The following is a 19791-nucleotide window of genomic DNA, read 5'->3' as shown; positions in this document are numbered from 1 at the left end:
CTCGGGGACTTTTGAGACTTTATTTACCGTGCCCATGGTTTGTTCTTCATCAAATTATGGTATTGCTTTGCACTGCTGTAACTATATGTTATAATTATATAGTCCTGTCAGTGTTAGTCTTTGGTTTGTCCTGTTTTCTATGATATCACTCTGGAGAAACATTTTATCATTTCTTAATGCATGTATGCATTTCTAAATGACAATAAAAGAGGACTGAGTGTTCTCATTATCTAATATGTGATGAAGAGTCCTGGAAAGTGAGTCCATAGGCTGTGGGAACATCTCAATGATGGGGCAAGTGAAGTTGAGTGAAGTTATCCCCTTTGTTTCAAGAGCATGATGGTTGAGAGGTAGTAACTGTTCCTGAACCTGGTGATGTGAGCCGTGAGGCTCCTGGACCTTCTTCCGGAAAGCAGCAGTGACAAGGGAGCATGACCTGGGTGATGGGTGTCCCTGATGATGAATGCTGCTTTCTTGCAAAATCACTTCGCGTAGATGCACTCAAAGGCGGGGAGGGCTTTACCCGTGAAGCATTCTTTTAAAATAAATCCTTAGTGCATTCCATCATAATTTTAAATTAGATGACACTGACCAGGATCAGATATAACAAGCAAAAATACCACGTGAGGGGGTGAAGTTTGAAAGTGTTGTGTGGGGCAAGATCTTATACCTGGAGAGTGATGAGTATCTGGAATGAGCTGCCTGGTGTGACAGTGGGAAGGCATACAATAGTGGTATTTAACTGTATTACATGGCATTTAACTGCGATGAAGGTACTCTCAAGACCGTAAAGAATGATACCATTAAGAAAGTCTTTGACTACAAGTACCTCGGGTCAAGAATGATGAGTTCAGAGAAGGACATAAAGATACGGAAGGCGCTGGTGTGGCGGGCTATGAACAACATGAAGGAAATCTGGAAGTCCAACCTGACCAGAGGGCTTAAAAAGAGGATTTTCATAGCAATCATAGAGTCCATTCTCACGCACCGATGCGAGACGTGGACACTCACTAAGACTATGCGAAAGTCTCTAGATGGTTGCTATACACGAATGCTCCGGATGGCTCTTGACGTGAGTTGGCAACAGCACGTGACGAACATCGAGCTCTATAACGACCTACAGATGCTCACCACTAAAATCGAGGCGAGAAGACTGCAACTAGCGGGGCACTGTCTACGCCACCCCGAGCTACCTGCCAGCCTAGTCATCATATGGAAGCCCAAGCACGGGAGGATGAACCCTGGGTGCCCTCCCAAGACTATGGTCAACACGCTTCTAGAGGACAGCGGCGTGGCTAATGTAGATGAACTGAACACACTGATGAGGGAGAGGGAGAAGTGGAGAGTCCATCATCGTGCCCGACCCCGGCCCCCTAGGCCTGAGTCGACGTAGTAGTAGTAATCTAAATGCTGCCAATTAACATTGAAAACAGCTTGTCCGACACTCAGCCTCTGAGCATCTATGCTTCCTCTCTGACCTCACAAATACATCCTCAGCAGTCTTCCTGCAGCTCATTGCTGCCTGTCCCCTCCTGTGAACTGCAGTATTTCACCCAACAAGTAACTTCTAGATCTTATTCATTCATCACGGTCCAACTCCAAACCTGGACCAAGTTCAAGGTTTTCCACCACTTCCACCAGACCAGTGAATTTTCTCCTACTTTGGGTTGTTTAATTTTTAAATGTAAAATGTTTAAACAATTAAAATAAAAAATGGAAATTTAATTTTTAATAATATAAATAATCAAGAAGGTGCCATCCAACATTAAAGATTCTCAGTGTTCACACTATCTCCACTTTTCACTGCTGCTATCGAGCAGGAGGTACAGAAGCTCAAAGTACAGTTTATTCTCAGACAACATGCATGTCGCCACATACAACCTTGAGTTCTTTTTTCTGAGGGCATGCTGAGAAAACCTATACAACAGTAACTGTAAATATCAGGAACTGTAAACTGTAAACAAGTCGTGCAAATGCAGATAAAAATAAATAGTATGAAATAACAATAAAAGAGTTCTTAAATGAGTGTAGTTATCCCCCTTTGTTCAAGAACCTGATGGTTGAGGGGTAGTAACTGTTCTTGAACTGTTCTAGTACCTTGTACCTTCTACCAGATGGTAGGAGTGAGAAAAGAACATGGCCTGGGTGGTGAGGATCTTTGGTGATGGACACTGCTTTTCTCCGGCAACGTTTCACGTAGATAAGACTATAAGACCATAAGACACAGAAGCAGAATTAGGCCATTTGGCCCATCGAGTCTGCTCCGCCATTCAATCATGGCTGATCCTTTTTATGCCTCCTCAGCCCCACTCATCAGCCTTCTCCCCATAACCTTTGATGCTGTGTCAATCAAGAAGCAATCAAGCTCTGCCTTAAATACACCCAACAACCTGGTCTCCACAACTGCCTGTGGTAATAAATTCCACAAATTCACCACCCCCGGCTAAAGAAATTTTTCCGCATCGGTTTTAAGTGGATGCCCCTCTATTTGAGGCTGTGGCTTCTTATCCTGGACCCCTCCACCATGGGAAACATCCTTTTCAAATCTAATCTGTCTAGGCTTTTCAACATTTGAGAGGTTTCAATGAGATACTGCCTCATCCTTCTAAATTCCAGCGAGTACCAGCCTAGAGCCATCAAACGTTCCTCGATGTGCTCAATAGTTGGGTTTTTTTTAAATCCATGATGTACTAGGCCAAATCCACTACCTTTTGTAGGATGTTCCCCTGCCAGGCTGTAATGCAGCCAGTCAGCACACTTACCACCAAACATCTATAGAAGTTTGCCAAGGTTCTTGACGGCATGCCAAACCTCCACAGACTCCTGAGGAAGTAGAGGCGCTGTTGTGCTTCCTTCACAATAATATTTAGGTGATGGGTCCAGGACAGGTCCTCTGAGATAGTGACACCCAGGAATTTAAAGATACTGAGCCTCTCCACCTCTGATCCTCTGAAGATTACTGGCTCATGGACCTCTGGTTTTCCTCTCCTGAAGTCTACAACCAATTCCTTGTATAGAAGCCTAAAATCCCTCACCAGCAGGTTCAGATACATAAACACAAGAGATTCTACAGTCATGGGAAATCCAGAGAAACACACACAAAATGCTGGAGGAACTCAACAGGTCAGGCGGCATCTATGGAGAGGAATGAGCAATCAACGTTTCGGGCCAAAACCTTTCATCAGGATAGGAAAGGAAGGGGGGAAGAAAACAGAATAAGAAAGCAGGGGGGGAAGTGAGGAAGAAGGACAAGATGGAAGGTGATAGGTGAAGACAGGTGAGGGGGTATGTAGGTGGGTGGTTCAGAAACTGCTACTGTCCTTCTACTATCAGGACCATATTGAGGGGTGGTGGTAGAAGCTGGTGGACTTTTAAGAGACTCTTAGGCACGCTCATGTAAGAAAAATGGAGGGTTATGGGCTGTGTAGGAGGGAAGGATTAGATTGATGATGGACTACATATATATAGGGCAGCACACTGGCCAAGGGCTGAAGAGGCCACACTGTCCTGCATTGCTCTAAGTTCTATGTTCATCAGTATTGAACTGACTTGCACAACCCTAAAGCTCCCTCCGCGATGGAACACCATAATCAACCTCTTGTAGTGCCTGACTGAGGGGTTCTCTTTTGCACTAATGTCTTCTTTTGCAGTCTTGTTTTTTTTCTATTGCCTGTCTTGTATAATTTATGTAAACGTTGTTCTGTGTGTTGTCTGAACCTACGTGCCTTTGACGCTGCTGCATGCACGACTTTCATCATACCAATGCCTGAGCATACCGGTGCACATAACCATAAACCTGACTCCATTAAATTCATACCTCATGTCAACCAACCCATCCCAACCTGCATCAGTAATACATCTGTGTGTAATACATGCCTAATAGTTTTTAATTCGTCCAGCGAGAGCTGACTGATTTCGGTGCCCTTGGACTCTGCCAAATATACAGCTCTTCCTGAAGCACTGTGGGCTTCTCTAAACGGCATCTACAATGAAAAGATTTGGTTAAGAATTCACTTTATAATCATAAACTATTCGAATTACAGCTAACATCCAAAGCACTGTTGAATCTCTATTACAAATGAAATTTCTGACCATAAATTTCCCGATGTTGGTCACAACACAAGAAGATGTTGGTCATCTATGACTAAATTCAGCAGCACAGGCTATTTAGCGAGAGGGTGTTTCACATACTAGAGTATTTCATGTTAAGGCACTCATCTGGGAAAGCTGAGCTATTAATACCATGGTGGAAAGCTTTAACAAAACAGGGCATCATGGTACAAAACAGGAAGATTACAGTTCTGTAAGAAGGACTTTTCATCTTTTATCACTGCTCAAAACATGACTGGCTATAACAACATCACATCTACACTTACATTGCTACGGATTACTTTGTGTAAAGGAAGATAATTGTTATTATCATTGCTGGGGAACTGAGCCATTTTGAAAAGCAAGCTCTCGATGGGTGCAGGCCCCTGCCTGAATGTTATCATCAAAACACGAGTTAGGGGCTTATCAAGAGGAGATAGCAGCAAACTCAGCTGTCCATGGCGGCGGGGGGAACAGAACATCTGCCTGAGCAAGTGTTTGTGTTGCCAGGGTTTCTCTCGGTACCATTGTGCAATGGTCCAAGCTCCAATGAAGTGGTCGGTCTGAAATAACAGGAATTGAGCCGTGCAAATAACAGTTGTAGCCGACCTTCTAACAGACAAGGTTTTTGTTAAGGACGTTCCTCGCTAATCCACAGCAGCTGCCTCTCGGGAAGCCCTCGAGTTGCTCTGCTCTGCTCTGCCAGTCAACGAGCTCTTTGACAGGGGTTGTGACAGGCGTTTTTAAAGTTTGCATTGAACAAATGCTCACCTTCTTTCGAACCAAGTAATAGGCTAGATCCGTAGCCAGCATATCTGGACTCAGGGCATTCTTCATGGCAGTTTCATTAACCTTCAGTGAAAAGAAACATCACATGCAACTAAGCAAATGGGTTTTCCTAATACAGGCACAAAATACTCAGACAAAAATGCTTCTTGTAATTCTGTGCCAACCCTGCCACCATTGTCCAAGTTCCCTAACATTCGTGATTCATTTAAAATATCATTAGAAGGAAATCGTGCATCGCATTCGAGTTAGGTGCAGGAGTAAGCCATTCAGCACAATTCTGGCTGAACTAACTGCAAGTTCACCTCCACATTCTCGTCTGTCTGTGGAGATCGTTCACTCCTTTCCTTGTCAAGACTTTACCAACCTCGATCTTAAAAATATTCACACAGCTTGCTACCCTCGCCCTTTGAGGAAGTGTTCCAATAACCCATGACTCCTTGAGACAAAAAAAAAATCACTTGAGCTCAGTGTTAAATCAGTTCCCACTTATTTTTAAACAATGGCCTCTAATTCCAGATTCTCCCACAGGAGGAAACAAGCTCTTTAATCCGCCCTTCTAAGATCCATCAGGGTCTTATGTATTTCAGTGAATACCCATCTCACTATTCTAAACTCTGGGGGATATAAACCAAGAATATCCAACTTGTCCTTATAAGACTCTCTGCCCATTCCAGTTAATAGTACAGTAAACTCCTTCTGAAATACTTCTGACATAGTAACATCTTTCCTTAAGAAAAAAGGTGTCCAACACTGCATATTGTTCCCCAAATGTGGAACAACATGCCCTGTATAATTGAAGTTTATCCACCCGGCAAACGAAAACGGACATTTGGTTAGCTTTTCCAATTTCATGTTGAATCTACCTTCTAGACTTTTGTGAAGCGCGTACTAGAACACTCAGATCCCCTTTTTTCCTCAAAGTTCTGTAGTCTTTCATTACTTAGATGAAGTGCTGCTTTTTTTCCCCCTCAGAGGCAGTAAAATTAACCCTTTGTTGCATTTCTTAAAATGGTGCCAATTATTATCACACATTTCACAAACTAAATTATTTTCTCTTCCATAATAATAACTAAAAAAAATCAAACTTCTAAATTAACTGACTAGTCTGTGGCTCAAAGACTTCCAGATACTTGGCTCAATGGACTGTCCTTCCAGATTCCAGCTATTTGTGACATGCTGATGTTCTCACTCTGTTGGGTAGGTGAAGCGTCAAGTTTCTCTACACTTGTTTCCACCAGTGATCTTCCCAAGATGGTATTTGTTCCTCTAATAAAGGATTCCGTCCTCCATCATGATCTGTGTTGTGGTGTATGTTGAGCCATCTACAAGAACACATCTTGGTGACTGCCCAACTGATTATGTCCTTGCATCTTGGACCAGCTGATATTTGCTTTCCATCTTCCATGTTTGACATACAGCTGCGTGTTCATTTGAGAATTATGCAGCTGAAATGCTTGCTTGTATTGGAATAGTCTTTACAACCCTGTCACGGTGTGCCTATATCACGCCCATTTGCTGTTCCGTGTTACTTTCAAAATATAGAGGTGAAATCCTTCTGGTCTACTATGAGAAAATCCACATCCTCTTCCATGATTCTCTGAGTTCACCAACTTCAGGGAGAGTCTCCGAGCAGCTTTCCATGCAGTCCCATCATTCAACTCAAGATCTCATATTTCGAATGGCACCCCCTCAAGACTGATGATTTGCTTTGGGAGAATATTATATGTTGCCCTGGAATCAGCCGAAACGTCACTGGTTGCCCTTGCACCAAAATTTGGCATTGATGCATCTAGTGAGTCTGATTGCTCGGATACCCAGTTTGGGTCTAGGTTCATTGTACTTGATTGGTGCTCTAAATCCAGCTTGCTCTGTCCCTGCATAACTCCATCTTGTCCACGCTGTGGACTTTCAATGTCCTCTTTTCTATGCACTGTTTGGTAGAAATGATTACCCAGCCCGCACTCCATACACTCTTTCCCATGTACTGTGCATTTCTTACTCAGAGGCTCACGTTGCTATCTATGGCACTTCTCTGTATTCTGCACATTACCGTACAGGCTCCCTTCATTTGGGGATCCAACATTTCTATCCTGGTTCTGTATAGTTCTTCTGCTTAGCATGTCAGTGGACTCCTTCCTGAAGTTAACTCTTTTTCACAAAGTACATAGAACATAGAAGAGTGTAGCACAGGAACAGGCTATTCGGCCTACAGTGTTGTGCTGAACCATCTAAAAAGCAAATCAAAAACACCCAAATACTAATCCATCCTACCTACACAATATCCATATCCCTCGCATTCATGTGCCTATCCAAACATCTCTTAAAAGCCTCTAATACATTTGCCTCTACCACCATACAGGCAGCGCATTCCAGGCATCCACCACTCTCTGAGTAGAAATCTTACCCCTCACATCCCCTTTGAACCTATCTCCTCTCACCTTCAATGCATGCTCTCTGGTATTAGACATTTCCACCCTGGGAGACAGATATTCCCTGTCTACTCTGTCTGTGCCTCTCATAATCTTATAAACCTCGATCAGATCTCCCCTCAGCCTCCATCACTCCAGAGAAAACAACCCGAGCTTGCCCAGCCTCTCATGATAGCACACGCCTCCAAACCAGGCAGCATCCTGGTAAACCTCTTCTGCACCTTCTCCAAAGCCTCAACTTCCTTCTTATAGTGGGGTGACCAGATGTCAGACATCCCACCCTTCAAAAACTGATTTTAGGGAGGTAGTGCCATCAATTTGTGGGAGACTCCCAGAACTTCCGGGAGAGGTGGGATGTCTGCAAATAGAGTAGCTCCTTAACAGCTAGCCAGCTAGTTTAAATAACATTAGCTATGCTAATGAACGAATGACACCTGTTAAACTCACCTCAACATGTATTTTACAGTCATTTAACCCACCATGGGCAATAGAAAAGTCACTGTTGCAAACAGTGCAGCGAGCAACACTGTCATTATTTTTGACCCCTATTAGGCAGGGGTACACTTTAGTGTAGTCTGGGGTGACGTACTTTTTTTTTGGAACACTCTGCAATGGTGCACTCTCGCTTGCTTCCTCTCTCGCACTCTCGTGCTTGCTTCCTCTCTCGCACTCTCGCGCTTGCTTCCTCTCTCGCACTCTCGCGCTTGCTTTCTCTCTCACGCTCCGCTTGCTTGCTCTCACGCTCTCTCTCTCGCTTGCTTTCTCTCGCTCGCTCTCTCTCAAAAAAATTGATTTCCGTGATATTGTATATAATTTGCGGGCATCAAGGAGCCACTATCCATATGCGGGAGGCTCCCGGAACTTCCCGGAGAGGTGGGATGTCTGAGATGTGACCTAATCAGAGTTTTATAAAGTATCTGTCCTTTGAACCCGTACTCTCAGATGCGGTCAATAATCTGATTTCTGATGAACAAACCTATCAGTTCTACCAAACTGCTAACAATCCATTAAAAATGTATTCAAGGCTTCCCCTACTCCTGGCTGTATGTAAAGAATCAGGAAATCAGTTGTTTCATCTCTAGGTGGGTTGCAATGTGCACCTCATACATTAAACCATAAGACACAGGAACAGAAATAGGCCATTCAGCTCAATGAATCTGCTCTGCCATTCCACCACGGCTGATTTATTATCCGTCTTAACCCCATTCTCCCCGTAACCTTTGATGCGCTTACTGATCAAGAACCTGTCAACTTCCGCTTTAGGTATACCCAACGACATTCTCCAGCATCTCATTTGAAGATTTATGGGGATGGGACAATCTTCTCCCCTTGTGACCAGTAAGATGCAACAACACCCTTACTTTCAATGTGCTCTGGTCCAGCTGCCATTGCAGCTCAATATGCAGGGTAAACTTGTCCTTCCACTGTGTTTGTTCTTAAGGCAAGTTGTTCGCCTGCAAACCTAACAGCCTGGGTGTCTACTTGTCCCATCCTTCCCTTTCACAACTGAACTGCATCTGTCTGCTGTCCCTCAACGTACAGTCATATGTTAACTGAGGTAGAAAGGTTCCTGCTGTATCTCCAGTATCCCAATTCGAAACAAAATAAATTTTATAGTTGTATCAGCCAGTGTTTCTAACGCGCGGGAGGGAGGAGCTGGGGGAGACTTTAGGCTTTTCACGTTTAACTGTCATTCATTCCTTGGGGCACTTCTTTGTCTTCGTGGATGTTTGTGAAGAAAAAGAATTTCAGGATGTATATTGTATTCATTTCTCTGGCATTAAATTTGACCTTTGAACCACATCTTAGTAGTCCTTTCTTTCACTTAGAAACTGGGAAACAGTCAGTATTTCAAACTAACCAACTGTACTTCATTAAATAAAAGCTTAAGTATCATGAGTTCTTGTCGAATCTTTGGTATTCTGATTCAAAACAAAATAAATTTTATAATTGTATCAGCCAGTGTTTCCAACACCACATCTCAGTATTCTTTTCTTTCACTTAGAAACAGGGAAACAGTCGGTATTTCAAATTAACCAATGTACTTCATTAAATAAAAGCTTAAGTATCATGAAGTATTCTTATTGTGGCTTTGTAGAGACTAGTCGGTCACATGATATCATCTGCAGCCAATGTTACATATGCTGAACTTTTCTCAGTTCTGACTGAAGGCTGTTGACCAGAGATATATTGTTGTCTCTCCATGGATGCTAGGCAAGCGGCTGAGTTTTATACTCCTGCACGAGTCAGGAGGTATGTCATCTGCTCTTCGATTGTGGGGGATATAAGACCCCTCAGCCTTTCTTTGATAGACAATATGCAGCTCTCTCTGGCCCATAATTACATTAAAAGTGGTGGGCAGAGTATTGTCACTGACACTCGAATAGCCCTCTTGTTGAAGATGGCTATTTCCTGCCACTTGTGGAGCACACATGCTGTTCCATATGTTACCTTGTGCGTGACTGTCTCAGTCTCTGAGGAGCTTTGTGTGGAATTAAAGGTTTATGAGTAGAAGGTCGTAGAATAAAGTTGAAGCATGATAGAGTGGCAGAATAGACTTGATGGGCTGAATGGCCTAATTTCTCTCCTGTATGGTCTTACAGTCTTATTATCAGCTCTCTCTGTTCATGCATAACATGTGTAAGATATACTACAGTTAACTAACATAATCTCAAATATGCAGTTTATCATTTTTCCTGAGTCCCACAAATATTTAACCAGAATCATAATGAGGTTTATTATCACGGGCATGTGACATGAAATTTGTTAACTTAGCAGCAGCAGTTCAATGCAATACATAATATAGAAGAAAAAACAAACAAAATGAAATAATAATAACAAATAAGTAAATCAATCACAGCTTAATTATATTGAATAGATTAAAAATCGTGCAAAAAACAGAAATACTATATATAAAAAAAACTATATAGTAAACCAGAATTTAGAATTTAATATAAACACCTCCACATTTAGATAAGTGGCAGAAGATTAATCACAAAAGATGTTTTGTTTTAAAAAGCAATAATCTAAAATATTTTACAGATTGTTCCTTTTCATCTTTCAATGTTACAAACAACCAATCTAAAGAGCAAATTTAACTGACTAGCTACTAAATGTTCAATAACATGATCAATGTGGCAATTTACATTTTTTTTAAAAGATTAAATATTTTCTTAGGAACGAAACAAATTTTTGCAAACTCATCATCAAATATTGTTACGGGTGGCCAAGACCATGGATTAAAACTTAATGAAGTTTTGTTGTGTTGTTATGGAAATGCTAATACAGTAACTGATAAATCAGGTAGATAGGGTAGTTAAGAAAGCTTTTGGGGTGTTAGCTTTCATAAGTCGAGGGATAGAGTTTAAGAGTCACGATGTAATGATGCAGCTCTATAGAACTCTGGTTAGGCCACACTTGGAGTACTGTGTCCAGTTCTGGTCGCCTCACTATAGGAAGGATGTGGAAGCACTGGAAAGGGTACAGAGGAGATTTACTAGGATGCTGCCTGGTTTAGAGAGTATGCATTATGATCAGAGGTTAAGGGAGCTAGGGCTTTACTCTCTGGAGAGAAGGAGGATGAGAGGAGACATGATAAGAGTTATACAAGATATTGAGAGGAATAGATGGAGTGGACAGCCAGCGCCTCTTCCCCAGGGCACCACTGCTCAATACAAGAGGACATGGCTTTAAGGTGGGGGGGGGGAGTTCAAGGGGGATATTAGAGGAAGGTTTTTTACTCAGAGAGTGGTTGGTGCGTGGAATGCACTGCCTGAGTCAGTGGTGGAGGCAGATACACTAGTGAAATTTAAGAGACTACTAGACAGGTATATGGAGGAATTTAAGGTGGGGGGTTATATGGGAGGCAGGGTTTAAGGGTCGGCACAACACTGTGGGCCAAAGGGCCTGTTCTGTGCTGTACTGTTCTATGTAACAGTCTTCCCACTGATCAAACCAGCTTGGTCTGATGATCTCCTGGTTTGATTCTGTCCTCACAGGCAGTTGGCAGTTGAAAGTTTACTGTCACCAAACAATGTCACAGTTCAAAACTAAATTTAGACCATACTGCCACACAACTTTATTTTTATTCCAATGATTAGAGGAGCAAAGTATTACCTTCAGTGTAGAGATTACGCCCATTGCCACCTGCAGAACTGCAGTCAAGGTGTCGATGCTTTCAAACAATCCTTCTTTATCTTCCTGAGTAAATGCAACAAATTGTCATCGTCAACGCCAGCAAACAATTCTGTCTTTTCTTCCCATTTTCCCCCCATTTCCACAACTTCATAAGTTTCCCTCCCAAAATATCATTTTTTGACGGATATACTGGAAAGCAGCTCCAGGGAGGAGGCAGGAATAGGGTTCTGCATAGTTCCGGCACAGATGGGCTGAATGGACTGTGTTTGCACTGGCTACTCTCCTCAGCCACATTCTTGACAGAGTAGAGACGTGAACTGTAGACAATGCATCAACTCCCATTCTGCCCTGAGCTGTGCATGGGGAAACTCCACTTGCACCCCTGGGACTTTGAAGGTGCCACAGTAACAGACTTCAAATCGAAAGTCAAGGTCGAGTTCATTGTCACCTGCACAAGTACCTGTATGCACAGGTGCAGTGAAGTACCTACCTGCAGCACAATGACAAAGCATCAGATAAGCAACATCCATGGGGGGAAAAGAAACACAATTTAAAATGATAGGAGTATCAGATGTTTCACCTATTAATATCCAAACACTTCTATTTCACTTTTTTTTCCACATGTTACATGATAGTTTAATAAATTTCACAGCAAACCCGGTGAGCTTAAAAGGAGCAAGAAATAACAAGCACCCCTGACCCTGGCTCTGGCTGCAGGTTGACCCAAGTTCCTGGTGTTCTATGACCCAGTGGTGGCTTCAGCCTCACAACTAGCCCACAGTCAGGAACATAGCTTATACATGGACTAATAAGTGAGTCAAACGCTGGGCTATCAGCATTTCAAAACAATCACTTGTTGTATTTTACTGCAGATGGGTTGGATGAGCAAAATCGGATGATCACCCCTTTCCATTCCAAAAATACTTGAACAACTGGCAATAATGTTGGTTACCTCCACAGCATCAAGGTCAGAGTACTGTGAACAATAATAATTTAGTTTAAATTGCCTTTCTCCCACATAGCTACAGAATAAATCAAATCCAACACAAAGGTGAGGCCACACTCAGTCTGGAGGAGCAACAATTTATATTCCATCTGGATAACCTCCAGCCCGATGGCATGAACATCAACTTCTTGAACTTCCGGTAATGCCCCCCGCCCTTCAAAACTCCCCATTCCTGTTCAATTCTCACATCTCCTTACCTGCCCATCACCTCCCTCTGGTGCTCCTCCCCCTTCCCTTTCTTCCACGGTCTTCTGTCCTCTCCTATCAGAATCCTCCTTCTCCAGCCCTTTCTCTCTTTCACCTATCAACTTCCCAGCTCTGTACTTCACGCCTCCCTCTCTCCTGGTTTTGCCTATCACCTGCTACCTTGTACTTCTTCCTCCCCGCTTCTTAATCTGACTTCTCCTCCTCCTTTCCAGTTCTGATGAAGGGTCTCGGCCAGAAACGTCGACTGTTTACTCTTTTCCGTAGGTGCTGTCTGGCCTGCTGAGTTCCTCCAGCATTTTGTGTGTGTTGCTCTGGATTTCCAGCATCTGCAGATTTTCTCATGTTTGGAATATTAAATAGCCCACAGTTTGGAAGGTCAGTGAAGTCAAGCAGAGGCTAATATGTCAGTCACCGTACTGGAGTCAAACTTCTTATTATAGTCTGCAAATATGATGATTGTAAATCCCCGTACACAAATAAACATCCAGGAGCAGCGTGACGTATGTCGTGCCCCTCATCGTGACCATCTTCCCTCTAAATAAACACAGTGATATGTCCATTATCAAATCTTACTACTGGGCTCAACTCAATTAATTTGCATGGCTAATTTATAGGGCTGCCTTTATAATCCTCATATGTGCATGGTTTTTTTTCCTTTTCACTAGAATTCAGTAAAAACACAATTGTGGCATGTCCAAAAGAGCTCGCCTGAAAGGAGGGCAGTGAAGTATTTATGAACCTTATGATAAATCGATTTATCGGGTCACTGACCACATCTCTGAATATTCACGCTTTTTGCCTTCCAATAGATGGCTTTTGACTGGTTGTGTCAGTAAAAGCAGCAGCGACGTTGCACACAGCACACTCCCATAAGCAGGAACTAGACAAAGTACAGGTTAATCTTGACACGCTAGGTTTGGGGTATTAGTGGACACTTTACTGCCAACAGTCATAGTGTGCGTCTCATGTCTTTAGGTTAGTAAAATGGTTAAGATATTATTAAAAGTTACTGAAATTTTTTTGTAAGTCTCCTGGTGGGCAATTCAGCCACACAGCACAGTCTCTTCAGCAGCACGTAAAGAAATGCAGTTGTGATCACTTCAGTCATATTGCACCACTCGGGAAGTTCAAACTAGAGCTTCCAGTTCTAACTAATTAGTCTGGAGAATTGCCTGGAGACTAATGGATCTGAGGGTGGTACGGTAGAGTAGTGGTTCGCACAGCATTTACAGTACAGGTGACCCGGGTTTAATTCTCACCGCTGCCTGCAAAGTGTTTGTAAGTTCTCTCCGTGGCCGCATTAAGTTTCCTCTGCGTGTTCCAGTTTCCTCCCACAGTCCAAAGACGTACCAGTTGGTAGGTTCATTGGTCATTGTAAATCGTCCCACGGTTAGGTCGGGATTAAATCGGGAGATCGAAGGGCCGGAAGGGCCCACTGCACACTGCATCTCAATAAATAAATAAATTCTATCCTGGGAAGAGTCCACTGCCGGTCATTAGTGGAACAATCAGGTTTTTAATCACAGGTTGGCAGCACGGTAGTGTGATGTGGCGGCGACCTGGGTTCAATGTAAGGAGTTTGTGTACATTTTCCTCGTGACCTCCGGGTGCTCTGCTTTCCTCCCACGTTCCAAGGACATACAGATTAGTTAGTCAACTGTGGCATGGTGACACTTGCAGTCTGCCCCCAGCACATCCTTGGACTCTGTTGGTTATTGACGTAAACAATACATTTCCCTTTGTGTTTCAACGTTTTGGCCCACATGTGACAAGTACTGTTCATCTTTCACTCCAAGCTAGGACCCCACTCAGTTTCATTCCGTTACTTGACCCACTCCTTCAGGAACCCGACCCACATACGACATGGGTCCAATCCCACACTGACCCAACCTGCCCCACTGCTCAGCCAGGACCTAGAACTGCTGAATTTCCAGGCTGCTTCCTTTTTTTTCCAAACAAAACAGAAAACTAAAAAAAAACTTGAACTTTCAAAACTTCACCGCTGAAGGACAGCGAGACACACGTCGGCAAACCAGCACCATCTACCTGCAAATCCTTATTGTACGTGCTTGGCAGTCCCTTCAATGTCATTAAAAATCCAGAGCACTGTAAAAGGGAAGAAGAAAATATTTTAATTAAAGACTTATTAGAAAACAATTCGTACAATGTCATGTATCTTTTGGCACTTTAGAACATAAAAAACAAAGAAATAGGAGCAAGAATAGGCCAGTTGTCCTCTCATGATTGTTCTGCTATTCAGTAGGCTCATCGGTAAGCTTTTAGTTCAACACCACTTTACAGTACCAAACCTATACTCATTCATTCCCTTAATATCCAAACAATCCATCAGTTACTGTCTTCAATAGACAAAGAGACTAAACCCCTTCTTGGTTACAGAATTCTACAGATGAATTACCCTCGGGGTAAAAGGTTTTGTTTTATCTTAGCCCTTATTACAAGCCTGTGATTCTAGACACAACAACCAGGGAAACATCATCGCTGCATCCATCCTATAGCATTGCAATGGGATCATCTTTCATCCCTTTTAACACAAAACCTTTAAAGGTGACAGCCCCACTATCTATTAACTTAACATATTCCTTACTAATTCCTTTTCTCTTTGTAATTTATTTTTTATTGAATTTCAACATCAAACAAACATTTCCATAACATGTATTTCAGATACTGTACATATATATCATATAATCATATTTGTCACAAATCTCCACATAATATTTATCTGACGTATAGACTTATAGAAAGGAGAGGAAAGAAAGAACAATCGAAAGATGAAAACTATGTACAAAGTAGGGAGTGATTTTTTTTACAACATATTCATTGACTTGTGAGAATAAAATCAGGCCTATGAGGTGTTATGTAGTTAAACCATTTTTCCCAGTATGAATCAAATTGTTCCCACTTGTGATTAACAGATGCTGTTATCTTCTCCATTTTGTAAATGTCCATTGTAATTTCCATCCATACATTGAAAGTTGGGCTCTCCTGTAATAGCCATTTCCTGGTAAGGGTCTTTATTTACCAGCCACCAGCAGTATATTCATTAAATATTTATCTCTTTTCAACCATTCTTGAGGTATATACCCAAAATATATGGTCTTACTTTCTAAGGGTATTTCACATTTAAAGATGTCTTGTAAGGCATTGTGTATCCCACTCCAATAGTCTTTGATAACGGGGCATTCCCAGAAAATATGATAATGGTTTGCATTTTGATTTCCACAATTTCTCCAACAAGCAGGGGAGTTACTATCATAATAGGATTTCTGAGAGGGTGTAATAAAATATCTTATCAAGTTTTTCCACCCGAACTCCCTCCATTTCTGTGAACTGGTACACTTCCATTGATACCTGCATATTATTGTCCATTCTTCCTTAGATATTATTATCTCTCCCTCCTTCTCCTATTTTGTTTTAATGTATGAAGTCAAATGTGTTTTAAGATTTGACAAACCCTTATGCACGCTTGAAATGATTCTACTACCACTGTCTGAATTATATTCCTTACTAATTCTTAATGATGGAAATTTATATTAACCTGTGTAACAAAAAAAAATTTGTGTAACTAAAAACTAAAGTATGTAGAATAAGATAATAATTTTACAAAAGAACAGAAAATTGTGCAACAGCGATTTCACTTCTCTTTCTCTCATGCATACACACACACACGGGCACGGAAATGGGAGCCCTTGTCCACTACATTACTTTCCGCCCTCACATATATCCTCCCCTTGACCCGTTCACCTGCAGTCCTGTCTGTCCCTGAATTCCTTGTTTCCTCCCTTCCTTCCCGTCAGCCTTTACACCCTCTTCCTTCCCCTCCACAGTTGACCATGTTACGAGCCATCATCTTGTCTCCAGCTCCTGATTCTAACTGGCTGCATCACCACCTGGTATTGAATCTCCAAAGCACACGATCGGAAGAGGCCGCTTTAAGTTGTAGTCTCGACCAGCTCCATCTCAGGCACAGCTCCTAGAATGAACATTCCTGTACTGTTTCAATGACTTAGTGGTTTGACGTTTTATATTCTTTTTTTGTGCTGTTTGCATGATTTGTTCTTTTTTTTTGCATGTTGGGTGTTTGATGTTTTCTTTGAACGGGTTCCTTGGTGTTGTATACTGCATGGATACTTTGACAATAAATGTACCTTTGACACTTTGAAACTCTTCTCACTATCAAGAACATCCCTTCCTACTATCAAGACATCTTTAGTGCTTCAAGAAGGCAGCGTCCATCACCAAGGTTACTATCAACCAGGGCATGCCCTCTTCTCATTGCTGTCATCAGGGAGGAGATACAGGAGCCTGAAGACCACCCATGGTACATAGGGTACCAGGTACCCTATGGTAATATGTATTCGCAATGAGTTAGGAACAGCTTCTTCTCCACCATCAGATTTCTGAAAGGTCCATGAACCCATTAATAATATCTTGCTATTCCAATTTGTTTTACACTATAATTTATTTTGTAATCTTCAGTGATCTTTATGTCATTACACTGTACTGCTGCCACTAAACAATAAATCTCATGTCATATAAAACCATGACATAAGAGCAGAATTAGGCCATTTAGCCCATCGAGTCTGCTCTGCCACTCCATCATGGCTGATTTATTATCCCTCTCAACCCCACTCTCCTGCCTTCTCCCCATAACCTTTGACATCCTGACTGATCAAGAAGCTATCAACCTCTGCTTTAAATGTACTCAATGACTTGACCTCCACATCTGTCTGTGGTAATTAATTCCATAGACCTGCCACCCTCCAGCTAAAGAAATTCTTCCTCAGCTGTGTTCTAAATGGGCACCCTTCTATTCTGAGGCTGTGCACTCTGGTCTTAGGCTCACTCACTATAGGAAACATCCTCTCCACATCCATTCTCTCCAGGCCTTTTAATATTTGATGTGTGTCAATGAGATACCCACCTCGTTCTTCTAAACTCCAGTACAGGCCCAGAGCCATCAAATGCTCCTCATACGTTAACCCTTGCATTTCTGGAATAATTCTTGTGAATCTCCTCTGGGCTCAATCCAATGCCCCCAAATCTTTTCTTAGATAAGGGGCCTAAAACTACTCACAATACTCCAAGTGTGGTCTGACCAATGTATTACATCCTTGCTCTTAAATTCCGGTCTTCTGGAAATGAATTCTAACATTGCATTTGTCTTCCTTACCACCGACTCAACCTGTAAGTTAACCTTTAGGGAATCCTGCACAAGGACTCCCAAGTCCCTTTGCACTTCTGAGTTTTGAATTTTTTCCCCATTTAGAAAATAGACTGAACTCCTATTCCTTCTACCGAAGTGCATGATCATACACTTGCCTACACCATATTGTATCTGCCACTTCTTTGTCCATTCCTCCAATCTGTCTAATTCCTTCTGCGGACTACCTGCCCTTCACCCATCTTTGTATAATCCACAAACTTGGCCACAAAGTGATCAATTTCATCATATAAGTTCTGATTCTGAAGAATCTTGCAATAAACAAAATAAGATACTTGGGGAAACACTGGAACTTGATCATGGACAAGGATAGATCTGGTCCTAGGGTTGAGGTTCTGAACTGGAAGAAGGCCAAATTTGAAGAAATGAGAAAGGATCTAAAAAGCGTGGATTGGGACAGGTTGTTCTCTGGCATGGATGTGATCGGTAGGTGGGAAGCCTTCAAAGCAGAAATTTTGAGAGTGCAGAATTTGTATGTTCCTGTCAGGATTAAAGGCAAGGTGAATAGGAATAAGGAGCCTTGGTTCTCAAGGGATATTGCAACTCTGATAAAGAAGAAGAGGGAGTTGTATGACGTGTATAGGAAGCAGGGAGTAAATAAGGTGCTTGAGGAATATAAGAAGTGCAAGAAAATACTTAAGAAAGAAATCAGGAGGGCTAAAAGAAGACATGAGGTTGCCTTGGCAGTCAAAGTGAAGGATAATCCAAAGAGCTTTTACAGGTATATTAAGAGCAAAAGGATTGTAAGGGATAAAATTGGTCCTCTTGAAGATCAGAGTGGTCGGCTATGTGCGGAACCAAAGGAAATGGGGGAGATCTTAAATAGGTTTTTTGCGTCTGTGTTTACTAAGGAAACTGGCATGAAGTCTATGGAATTAAGGGAAACAAGTAGTGAGATCATGGAAACTGTACAGATCGAAAAGGAGGAGGTCCTTGCTGTCTTGAGGAAAATTAAAGTGGATAAATCCCCGGGACCTGACAGGGTGTTCCCTCGGACCTTGAAGGAGATTAGTGTTGAAATTGCAGGGGCCCTGGCTGAAATATTTAAAATGTCGCTGTCTACAGGTGAGGTGCCGGAGGATTGGAGAGTGGCTCATGTTGTTCCGTTGTTTAAAAAAGGATCGAAAAGTAATCCGGGAAATTATAGGCCAGTAAGTTTAACGTCGGTAGGAGGTAAGTTATTGGAGGGAGTACTAAGAGACAGAATCTATAAGCATTTGGATAGACTGGGACTTATTAGGGAGAGTCAACATGGCTTTGTGCGTGGTAGGTCATGTTTGACCAATCTATTGGAGTTTTTCGAGGAGGTTACCAGGAAAGTGGATGAAGGGAAGGCAGTGGATATTGTCTACATGGACTTCAGTAAGGCCTTTGACAAGGTCCCGCATGGGAGGTTAGTTAGGAAAATTCAGTAGCTAGGTATACATGGAGAGGTGGTAAATTGGATTAGACATTGGCTCGATGGAAGAAGCCAGAGAGTGGTGGTAGAGAATTGCTTCTCTGAGTAGAGGCCTGTAACTAGTGGTGTGCCATAGGGATCAGTGCTGGGTCTATTGTTATTTGTCATCTATATCAATGATCTGGATGATAATGTGGTAAATTGGATCAGCAAGTTTGCTGATGATACAAAGATTGGAGGTGTAGTAGACAGTGAGGAAGGTTTTCAGAGCCTGCAGAGGGACTTGGACCAGCTGGAAAAATGGGCTAAAAAATGGCAGATGGAGTTTAATACTGACAAGTGTGAGGTATTGCACGTTGGAAGGACAAACCAACGTAGAACATACAGGGTTAATGGTAAGACACTGAGGAGTGCAGTGGAACAGAGGGATCTGGGAATACAGATACAAAATTCCCTAAAAGTGGCGTCACAGGTAGATAGGGTCGTAAAGAGA

At 42.3% G+C, this 19791-nt stretch overlaps 2 protein-coding genes across 3 annotated transcripts in view; one reads left to right on the top strand and one right to left on the bottom strand.

Moving 5' to 3' along the window:
* Window positions 1-19791, bottom strand: part of asl (argininosuccinate lyase) — a 53331-nt gene that overhangs the window by 1182 nt on the left and 32358 nt on the right. The window contains exons 13-16 of the mRNA XM_063031433.1: window positions 14704-14763; window positions 11424-11507; window positions 4861-4941; window positions 3877-3983 (exon numbers count right to left, since the gene is read on the bottom strand). Coding sequence (XP_062887503.1) covers window positions 3877-3983; window positions 4861-4941; window positions 11424-11507; window positions 14704-14763 — 332 coding nt within the window. The remainder of the gene's footprint in view (window positions 1-3876; window positions 3984-4860; window positions 4942-11423; window positions 11508-14703; window positions 14764-19791) is intronic.
* LOC134336855 (acrosin-like) overlaps window positions 1-19791 on the top strand; it is an 87186-nt gene that overhangs the window by 54089 nt on the left and 13306 nt on the right. The gene's annotated exons all lie outside the window — the stretch shown is intronic.

This window comes from Mobula hypostoma, chromosome 23 (assembly GCF_963921235.1).
Source record: "Mobula hypostoma chromosome 23, sMobHyp1.1, whole genome shotgun sequence".
Taxonomy (NCBI): Eukaryota; Metazoa; Chordata; class Chondrichthyes; order Myliobatiformes; family Myliobatidae; genus Mobula; species Mobula hypostoma.
Note: the sequence above shows the minus strand (reverse complement) of the source record. Positions and strands in the feature narration are given on the sequence as shown.